General features: G+C 37.3%; 1 protein-coding gene across 1 annotated transcript in view; it reads left to right on the plus strand.

Moving 5' to 3' along the window:
* LOC115225169 (zinc finger protein 665-like) overlaps positions 1 to 5,169 on the plus strand; it is a 40,686-nt gene extending 35,517 nt beyond the window's left edge. The window contains exon 6 of the mRNA XM_036513884.1: positions 4,457 to 5,169. Coding sequence (XP_036369777.1) covers positions 4,457 to 4,989 — 533 coding nt within the window. The 3' untranslated portion in view covers positions 4,990 to 5,169. The remainder of the gene's footprint in view (positions 1 to 4,456) is intronic.
* Positions 5,170 to 11,680: the final 6,511 nt, after the last annotated feature.

An 11,680-nucleotide genomic window follows, 5' to 3' on the forward strand; every position in this document is an offset into this window, starting at 1 on the left:
TTAAACTTCGTATACAGATAGAATGTATTTATAAAGCATCTTTTTCGTTGGCTCTATTGAGAAAATTCTGTAGTTTGTAACATAGTTGTTGTTTTTTTTTCTGCAATTTCAACCAATCAATGACGTCTACTGAGGTAAAAAAAAAACATTATGTGCCTTATGAATATGTCCCTCGTTTAAGAAACAGATTGGGTTTATTTACATTTTTGAAGAAAAAAAGATACCCTTCCTACACCCCTAACCCTAACACAGATTGAAATACAATAGATCGATACAAGGGTCATAATTATGGGTGACAATTTCATATGACACCGCTACAAAAAACTGCCGGTCAAACCGAAAAGATCCTTTTCTTTTTACACAAAGGCGATGCTTCGATATATATGTACACACGTGACTTTGTTTACATTTGTGAAGATAACAGAAAGCCTTTTCTCCCCACTTCTAACCCTAACACGTGGAAATTATTTTCAAAAACTGCCGTTCAAACCGAAAAGATCCCAAATATCTTACAAACTGTAGAATTTTCTAAATAAAGCCAAGAGAAACAGATGTTTTATAAACACATTCTACCAGTATACGAAGTTTAAAAGTGTTTCGTTACGTGGAAATTATTTTAAAAAACTGCCGGTCAAACCGAAAAGATCCCCAAAAGGTATCCAAGCATTGTTCTTTAGATGAGAGAGAAGTGTGAAGGAAGGACAATGATTGGACAGGAGAGAAAATGACGTCAGAAACGGATCGGAAGTGCAACGGCCTGACGTCACATCAGGAAGATATAAGTCAAAGATGCCTTCTTTCTTTCGGTGTCTGCGACGGGGTCCAGTTCGTGCGCTGGAAACGGTCGTAGATTAGAATATGTGAGTGTATATATTCTATATTACCTTGAAGGTAAAATCGTTGACAGAATGGGACAAAGAAGACACCGGAACGAAACGAACCAGTCATAGAAAATTGAAGAACTATAACCATATAAAGGGATATAACTTTCCTTAATTAATTAATTAAGGTGCTTAATTAACGATCACTGACTCGTTATTTATATCTGAATACGGTAAGTTGATAAAGATTTATTTTAAGGCTGTAATGATGATGATAATAGCAATAATGATAAGGTACTACTAGCGAACAGTGGTCCCGGTGCGTGCACTCGCATATCCGCGCTTACTAGTCGTAAGTAGTCGATCCTACAATCTTTAAAACTAAGTAAATAAATAATTTTTATAAACAAACTAAAGTTAAGGTTAAAAAGTCGTAGGATCGACTACATACGACTAGCTAGCACGGATGCCTGAGTGCGCGCACCTGGACCACTGTTCGCTAGTAGTACCGTGCACCTCGCCAAGATAATGACGCTTACTTCTGAGAAAAAGTTAGGAAATGGGAAATATATCCAGAATACATAAAGTATGGAGGAAATTAGAAAGATTAATCTATTTTTTAAATATTTTATACTAAAAAATAAAATACGGAGAACGGGCACTCGCGAATATAAACAAAAAATAAGGGTACTATTTAAGAAGAGAGGTCGCGGTCGGCGCGCTAGCTAGTCGTGACTAGTCGATCCTTACTTTGTATTTTTGTTTTAAAAAAATTATTTTCTTTGTTTGAAAAAATGAGCGTAACTTCGGTATAGGTACCGGAGTACCAGATACATTTCAAGAAAGTGTCTTTTTTTTTATATATTGGGGGGGGGGGGGATTATGGTTAAGGGTTGTGTTAGGGGTGGGAGAAAAGGGTTTCTGTTATCTTCAGAAATGTAAACAAAGCCACTCACGGTGCCTATACCGAAGGATCGCCAAAAAATTATTTATTTTGTGTTTTATTTACTTTGCTAGGTAGTCGTTGTAGGATCGACTAGTCACGACTAACTAGCGCGAGTGCGCGCACCGGGACCACTCTTTTTAAATAGTACCGGAGGAAATTAGAACGATTAATGTATTTTTTAAACTATTTTATACTAAAAAATAAAATACGCAGAACGGGCACTCGCGAATATAAACAAACATGTATGTACGTATACGTATGTATTTATGCATATATATGTATTATTATGTATACATATATGTGTGTGTGTAAAGGTGAAAGAAATTGAATATTAATTAATAACATCAATTTCGTATGGATTTTGGCGTTTGGTTCAGCAAATTACGTTTTTGATATACTCTACCGATGATTCGAAAATGATTTGTAAGTAAAATTACACAATCTAGAGTTAAACCATTTTTTCGTTATTTTTCATTTGTCCTGCCCGCTTACATTCTTGGCCTGTTGAATTAATGCTAGAGAACAATTCTTTAGTGGTGGATTCCCTTTGCGGATCTATTTCTAGCGTTAGAGTGACCACATGTGGTCCCTCTCTTATTACTTGTATGTATATATATATGTGTGTGTGTGTGTGTATACAAATATATTTGTAGTGAATCTTGCATGCATGAAGTAGATTGGATCCACCATAGCCAAAATTTTAATTAACCCTTCACCAAAATTTTCCCCACGGCAGAACAATAGAGAAATCTCTATACAGAATGTTGTAAAAGTTTCAACGCCTCAATGGATTCTGACCCCTGCAAACATAGACATTAAATGGATGACAGTGTTGATGTTGTAAGATTTGCAATGTTGAATTACTATGTCGTTTAATGATTCTCTTTATCTCACTGCTTCTTTTTTTTCCTATTTCAGAATATAACATCCTGTTGATATGAAAGAAATTACTTCATTCAGATGTGCCTCTGATATTTTATCAGCTCCCATCAACCAAAGGAAGATGATATATTTATACGGAGCATTCATCAATACATCAAACTCATCTTATAAAGGAAATCTGTGAAAAACAACAGCAAAATATTTCTTCTGGACGATGGAATTAACAGCAACAATTTGAAGTCTTTGCTGTCTGGAATATAGAGGAGATGATTGTTTTACAGGTTAATTAAGCTTGGATAACTTTACAAAGGGGTAGACAATTGTCACCTCTTCATTTAGATATTAAGCAAAATCACAGATGAAAGAAGCATAGCATTAAATTATTCTCTGAAAATAGCAACACAAATATATTCATAGAAATGAATTTTTTTCCTATTTCAGAATATCATACCATGTTGATTTAAAAGAAATTTCTTCATTCAGATGTGTGTCTGATATTTTTATTGACTTTCATCAATTAAAGGAAGACCATATATTCATAAGGCACATTCATCAATACATCAGCCTCTTTATATAAATAAAATCTTCGACGAACGATGGGGAAATATTTCTTCTGGATGATGGAATTAAGAGCAACATTTTTTTTGCCATCTGGAATGTAGAGATGATGATGAACCTACAGGTTAAGTTTGAGTAACTTTACAAAAGAGTTAACCAATTTATATCTTCTGTTTTAGATATTAAGCAAGATCACCAATGAAAGTAACATAACATTTAATTATTCTCTGATGCATTTGAACGCAAACATTCATAGAAATGAAACAGTTACTATCATTGTGATATGTATAACGAAATTATTATCTCATAATGAATAATTCAACGAAAGCAAAAATCAATGATAAAAGAGAGAAGCCATATCACTGTGATATCTGTGGAAAGTCATTCTCTGAAAGTGGTAATTTAAGAAGGCACAGACGTGTTCATACTGGAGAAAAACCATATCAGTGTGATATCTGTAGTATATCATTTTCTAGAAGTAACATTTTAACCGATCACAAACGTATTCATACAGGAGAGAAGCCATACCATTGTGATATCTGTGGTAAATCATTCACTACAAATAGTTCTTTGACTAGTCATATACGTATTCATACTGCGGAAAAACCATATCCGTGTGATATCTGTGGTAAATCATTCTCTACCAGTGGTAACTTAAATAAACACAAACGTACACATACAGGAGAAAAGCCCCATCATTGTAATATCTGTGGTAAATCATTTTCTAGAAGTAACATTTTAACTGATCACAAACGTATTCATACAGGAGAGAAGCCATACCATTGTGATATCTGTGGTAAATCATATTCTTGGCTTTCTTCTTTAAATGGGCACAAACGTATTCATACAGGAGAGAAACCATACCATTGTGATATCTGTGGTAAATCATTCACTCACAGTAGTCACTTGCCTAAACATAAACGTATTCATACTGGGGAAAAACCATATCATTGTGATATCTGTGGTGAATCATTCTCTGAAATTGGCACTTTAACCGGACACCTACGTACTCATACAGGAGAGAAACCATATCAGTGTGATATCTGTGGTAAATCATTCTCTACCAGTAGTGACTTAAATAAGCACAAACGTACACATACAGGAGAAAAGCCCCATCATTGTAATATCTGTGGTAAATCATTCACTAGAAATAATCATTTGACTAAACATATACGTATTCATACAGGAGAAAAGCCCCATCATTGTAATATCTGTGGTAAATCATTTTCTAGAAGTAACATTTTAACTGATCACAAACGTATTCATATAGGAGAGAAGCCATACCATTGTGATATCTGTGGTAAATCATTTTCTAGAAGTAACATTTTAACTGATCACAAACGTATTCATACAGGAGAGAAGCCATACCATTGTGATATCTGTGGTAAATCATATTCTTGGAGTAACGTTTTAAGTAGTCACAAACGTATTCATACAGGAGAGAAGCCATACCATTGTGATATCTGTGGTAAATCATTTTCTAGAAATAGTACTTTGACTAGTCATGTACGTATTCATACTGGGGAAAAACCATATCATTGTGATACCTGTGGTAAATCATTCTCTGAAAATAGCCATTTAACCAGACACCTACGTATTCATACAGGAGAGAAGCCATATCATTGTGATATCTGTGGTAAATCATTCTCTCACAGTAGTCACTTGCCTAAACATAAACGTATTCATACTGGGGAAAAACCATATCATTGTGATATTTGTGGTGAGTCATTCTCTCAAAAACCCCACTTAAGTTCACATCTGAGTATTCATCAACAGGTGTAATCGTATCAATATCAAAATTTGTTACAACCCGGCAGGAAAAGTGAGTCCATAAACCATGGCCTCTACCTGGAGTGTTGCCAGTCCACTTATGCATACCTTTCCTTCTTGGGACACAAAACTCTACTTGTGAAGACCTGTTGAGGCAAGTGAGAATCAGGATCAAAATCGAAATCAATCAACATTAATGGAAATTGTAGCTGTGATACCAGTGCTGGTGGGACGTAAAAAGCAACATTTGAATGTGGCCGTTGCCAGCACCGTCCCAACTGGCTTCCGGGCCAGTGGCATGTAAGAAGCACCGACCGATCGTGGCCGCTGCCAGCCTCTCCTGGCCCTTGTGCCCGTGGCACGTAAAAAGCATCCACTACATTCACAGAGTGGTTGGCGTTTAGGAAGGGCATCCAGCTGTAGAAACACTGCCAGATCAGACTGCAACCCGGTGCAGCCTCCTGGCTTCCCAGACCCCAGTCAACCGTCCAACCCATTCTAGCAGGGAAAACAGATGTTAAACAATGATGATGAGGAGGATTCTCCATTGTTTCCTGTGACAGACAGCTGTTCTTTTGTGTACTGGACATTTCCAATGTTTTGTTATTAAACATTTTGTAAAAATAAAATTTTTTGTGCATGCTTATTCTCTCTTTCTCTTTCTCTTTTACTTGTTTCAGTCATTTGACTGTGGCCATGCTGGAGCTCCGCCTTTAATAGAGCATCTCGACCCCGGGACTTATTCTTTTGTAAGCCCAGTACTTATTCTATCGGTCTCTTTTGCCGAACTGCTAAGTGACGGGGACATAGACACACCAGCATCGATTGTCAAGCAATGCTAGGGGGACAAACACAAATACATGCATATATATACATCTATACAACAGGCTTCTTTCAGTTTCCGTCTATCAAATCCACTCACAAGGCTTTGGTCGGCATGAGGCTATAGTAGAAGACACTTACCCAAGGTGCCACGCAGTTGGACTGAATCTGGAACCATGTGGTTGGTAAGCAAGCTACATACCACACAGCCACTCCTGCGCCTATATGTATATTGTGATTACATTTTCTTTTGAATTGTCATATCTTGTGCCACATCTTCTGGGTAATCGGTAGCCATCTTATTTCTGGTGCCACTAAAAACTTTCTATTTTCATGCCCTGCACTGAAGGGGGAGACTTGTAGTGACGCCTGGTCCCAGACGCCATTTTAGGATTTTCACCACGCATGTGCAGGAGTAAGAGCTTGCCGGAAGCCCCCTATGCGCATGTGCAGTCATCAGCATCAGCTACGCTTGACCGCTGTCCTCTCTCCCTCTTCGCCCCTGCTTCCAACCAAGCCGGACGCAACTTGACCAGCTCCGTGTGGCTGGAATTCTGAAGGCGATCCATGACTTCCGCGAATCTGTGGAGTATGCCTTCACAATCGTGATTAAAGTGTCTCTGCAGCTTCCGCACCAAGGCGACCTGGCTACTGATTGTCCAGAGATGTAACGCTTGTACAGACAGAAAAATAAATATTGTTATTTGTTCAGAGATCCTTGTTCTATTGATTTTTTAATGGCTTTGCGGGGTGACTGGGGTAATGTAAAGATGTGCACGACCACCCTTGGACGGTTTTGAATGACCATAGAAAGTGCGAGCCCTCTAACTGAAAAATTGTGGATTTGTATAAAGGACAGGCACACACAGACAGACATTTGGCCATTTATATATAGAGAGATGTTGATGTAATTCAGCCTAAGGAGACATCTACAGCTGGCTACACGACATGATCTGTTTATATTCGCGAGTGCCCGTTCTCCATATTTTATTTGTTAGTATAAAATACTTCTAAAAAATGGAAGACCCGGCAAGACCAGTGAGAACATTCAAAATCAAAATCAAAGCAAATCAATTCATATATCAGAAAGCAGAAGCAAATTGAGGTCGATCAACATCAGTGGGAATTGCAGCTGTGGTTAAGCGAACCATCCGATCGTGGTCGTTTCCGGCGCCGCCCTCGTCTAGCCTCCATGTCAGTGACACGTAAAAGCACCATCCGTTCGTGGCCGTTTGCCAGCTCTGTCTGGCCCCCGTGTCGGTAACACATAAAAGCACCATCCGTTTGTGACCGTTTGCTAGCTCTGTCTGGCCACCGTGTCGGTGGCACGTAAAAGCACCATCCGTTCATGACCGTCTGCCAGCTCTTTCTGGCACCTGTGCGGGTGGCACGTAAAAAGCACCCACTACACTCACGGAGTGGTTGGCGTTAGGAAGGGCATCCAGCCATAGAAACACTGCCAGATCTGACTGGGCTTGATGAAGCCTTCTAGCTTCACAGACCCCAGTTGAACCGTCCAACACATGCTAGCATGGAAAGCGGACGCTAAATGATGATGATGATGAATCTTCCTAATTTTCTGCAGATTTAAGAATTATCTTTTAAATCTGTAGGTCAAAAGGTAAAAATCCCAGCGCTTCTCTATTTCCTTTCGTAATTGTGCATTATGTTGGGAGCGGCACCATCTTTTCCCTCCCCGTTGTCATTGGAAGAATTAATCAACCTTCGAATATCGAACACACAACACTACATTCCATCCACTGACGGTTCTCTCAAAGTAGCAACTTAATTATACATGAGAGAAAATAGATCACTGTGATCATCATCATCATCATCGTTTAACGTCCGATTTCCATTGTAGCATGGGTTGCACGATTTGATTGAGGACTGGCGAACCAAGTGGCAACACCAGGCTCCAATCTGATCTGGCAGAGTTACTACAGCTGGATGCCCTTCCTAACACCAACCAGCTGTAGAAACTCTACCAGATCAGATTGGAGCCTGGTGCAGCCATCTGGTTCGACAACTGTTCTCTGGGAATAATGGGGATCATTTCGGTTTGAACAGCAGGTTTTAAAATTTCTAGGTAACTAAAAAAATTTTAAACTTCGTATACAGATAGAATGTATTTATAAAGCATCTTTTTCGTTGGCTCTAATGAGAAAATTCTGTAGTTTGTAACATATTTGTTGTTTTTATTTCTGCAATTCCAACCAATCAATGACGTCTTTTGAGGTAAAAAAAAACATTATGTGCCTTATGAATATGTCCCTCGTTTAAGAAACAGATTGGGTTTATTTACATTTTTGAAGAAAAAAAAGATACCCTTCCTCCACCCCTAACACTAACACTGATTGAAATGCAATAGATCGATACTAGGGTCATAATTATGGGTGACAATTTCATATGACACCGCTACAAAAAACTGCCGGTCAAACCGAAAAGATCCTTTTCTTTTTACACAAAGTAAATAATAAGGTGATGCTTCCATATATAAGTACGCACGTGACTTTGTTTACATTTGTGAAGATAACAGAAAGCCTTTTCTCCCCACTTCTAACCCTAACACGTGGAAATCATTTTAAAAAGCTGCCGTTCAAACCGAAAAGATCCCAAATATCTTCCACACTGTAGAATTTTCTCAATAAAGCCAAGAGAAACAGATGTTTTATAAACACATTCTACCAGTATACGAAGTTTAAATGTTTAGTTACGTGGAAATTATTTTCAAAAAACTGCCGGTCAAACCGAAAAGATCCCCAAAAGGTATCCAAGCATTGTTCTTTAGATGAGAGAGAAGTGTGAAGGAAGGACAATGATTGGACAGGAGAGAAAATGACGTCAGAAACGGATTGGAAGTGCAACGGCCTGACGTCACATCAGGAAGATATAAGTCAAAGATGCCTTCTTTCCTTCGGGGTCTGCGACGGGGTCCAGTTCATGCGCTGGAAACGGTCGTAGATTAGAATATGTGAGTGTATATATTCTATATTACCTTGAAGGTAAAATCGTTGACAGAATGGGACAAAGAAGACACCGGAACGAAACGAACCAGTCATAGAAAATTGAAGAACTATAACCATATAAAGGGATATAACTTTCCTTAATTAATTAATTAAGGTGCTTAATTAACGATCGTTGACTCGTTGTTTGTATCTGAATACGGTAAGTTGACAAAGATTTATTTTAAGGCTGTAATGATGATGATAATACCAATAATAATAAGGTAGTACTAGCGAACAGTGGTCCCGGTGCGTGCACTCGTGTATCCGAGCTTGCTAGTCGTAAGTAGTCGATCCTACAATTTTTAAAACTAAGTAAATACATTATTTTTGTAAACAAACTAAGGTTAGGGTTAAAAAGTCGTAGGATCGACTACATACGACTAGCTTGCACGGATGCGTGAGTGCGCCCACCTGGACCAAGGTTCGCTAGTAGTACCGCGCACCTCTCCAAGATAATGACACTTACTTGTGAGAAAAAGTTTTGAAATGGGAAATATATCCAGAATACATAAAGTATGGAGAAAATTAGAAAGATTAATCTATTTTTTAAATATTTTATACTAAAAAATAAAATACGGAGAGAACGGGCACTCGCGAATATAAACAAAAATACAAGGGGTAAGAGTTAGCAGTTCCTTCTCTAAGCTTGGATTCGAAATCGAATCCAAGAATCATCGGTCGTCAAATACCAATGCATGTATAGGCGCGAAATTAAGAATCCCTTTGTGCTGACAAAAACTGATGATCATCTCCTTTGACCTCCGACCTGAGCAATGTCAGGACAAAGGGATTCTTAATTTCGCGCCTATACATGCATTGGTATTGACGACCGATGATTCTTGGACTCGATTCGAATCCAAGCTTAGAGAAGGAACTGCTAACTCTTACAAGGGTACTATTTAAGAAGAGAGGTCCAGGTGCGCGCATCAGCAGTAGCTAGTCGTGACTAGTCGATCCTTACTTGTATTTTGTTTTATTTACTTTGTTTTAAAAAAATTATATTCTTTGTTTGAAAAAATGACTAACTTCGGTATAGGTACCGGATAAGTACCAGATACATTTCAAGAAAGTGTTTTTTTTCTTATATATGGGGGCGTTTTATGGTTAAGGTTTGTGTTAGGGGGGGAGAAAAGGGTTTCTGTTATCTTCAGAAATGTAAACAAAGCCACTCACGGTACCTATACCGAAGGATCGCCAAAAACTAATTTACTTTTGTGTGAAACAATTATTTATTTTGTGTTTTATTTACTTTGCTAGGTAGTCGTTGTAGGATCGACTAATCGACTAACTACTAGCGCGAGTGCGCGCACCGGGACCACTCTTTTTAAATAGTACCAGAGAAAATTAGAACGATTAATCTATTTTTTTAAACTATTTTATACAAAAAATAAATACGCAGAACGGGCACTCGCGAATATAAACAAACATGTATGTACGTATACGTATGTATTTATGCATATATATGTATTTATATGTATACATATATGTGTGTGTGTAAGGGTGAAAGAAAATTGAATATTAATTAATAACATCAATTTCGTATGGATTTTGGCGTTTGGTTCAGCAAATTATGTTTTTGATATACTCTACCGATGATTCGAAAATGATTTGTAAGTAAAATACACAATCTATTAACGATGAAATAATTGTATAGAGTTAATCCATTTTTTCGTTATTTTTCATTTGTCCTGCCCCCTTACATTCTTGGCGTGTTGAATTAATGCTTGAGAACAATTCTTTAGTGGTGGATTCCCTTTGCCGATCTATTCTAGCATTAGAGTGACCACATGTGGTCCCTCTCTTAATACTTGTATATATATATATATATGTGTGTGTGTGGTGTACAAATATATTTGTAGTGTGAATCTTGCACGCATGAAGTAGATTGGATCACCAGAGCCAAAATTTTATTTTAACCCTTCACCAAAATTTTTCCACGCAGCAGAAACAATAGAGAAATCTCTATACAGAATGTTGTAAAAGTTCAATGCCTCAATGGATTCTGACCCCTGCAAACATAGACATTAAATGGATGACAGTGTTGATGTTGTAAGATTTGCAATGTTGAATTACTATGTCGTTTAATGATTCTCTTTATCTCACTGCTTCTTTTTTTTTCTATTTCAGAATATAACATCCTGTTGATATGAAAGAAATTACTTCATTCAGATGTGCCTCTGATATTTTATCAGCTCCCCATCAACCAAAGGAAGATGATATATTTATAAGGAGCATTCATCAATACATCAAACTCATCTTATAAAGGAAATCTGTGAAAAACAACAGCAAAATATTTCTTCTGGACGATGGAATTAACAGCAACAATTTGAAGTCTTTGCTGTTGGAATATAGAGGAGATGATTGTTTTACAGGTTAATTAAGCTTGGATAACTTTACAAAGGTTAGACGAATTGTCACCTCTTGATTTAGATATAAGCAAGATCACAGATGAAGAAGCATAGCATTAAATTATCTCTGAAAGTTAGCAACACAAATATATTCATAGAAATGAATTTTTTCCTATTTCAGAATATCATACCATGTTGATTTAAAAGAAATTTCTTCATTCGGGATGTGTGTCTGATATTTTTATTGACTTTCATCAATTAAAGGAAGACCATATATTCATAAGGCACATTCATCAAAACATCAGCTTCTTTATATAAATAAAAATCTTCGACGAACGATGGGGAATATTTCTTCTGGATGATGGAATTAAGAGCAACATTTTTTGCCATCTGGAATGTAGAGATGATGATGAACCTACGGGTTAAGTTGAGTAACTTTACGAAAGAGTTAACCAATTTATATCTTCTGTTTAGATATTAAGCAAGATACCAATGAAAGTAACATTTAATTATTCTCTGATGCATGTG

This window comes from Octopus sinensis, linkage group LG27 (assembly GCF_006345805.1).
Source record: "Octopus sinensis linkage group LG27, ASM634580v1, whole genome shotgun sequence".
Taxonomy (NCBI): Eukaryota; Metazoa; Mollusca; class Cephalopoda; order Octopoda; family Octopodidae; genus Octopus; species Octopus sinensis.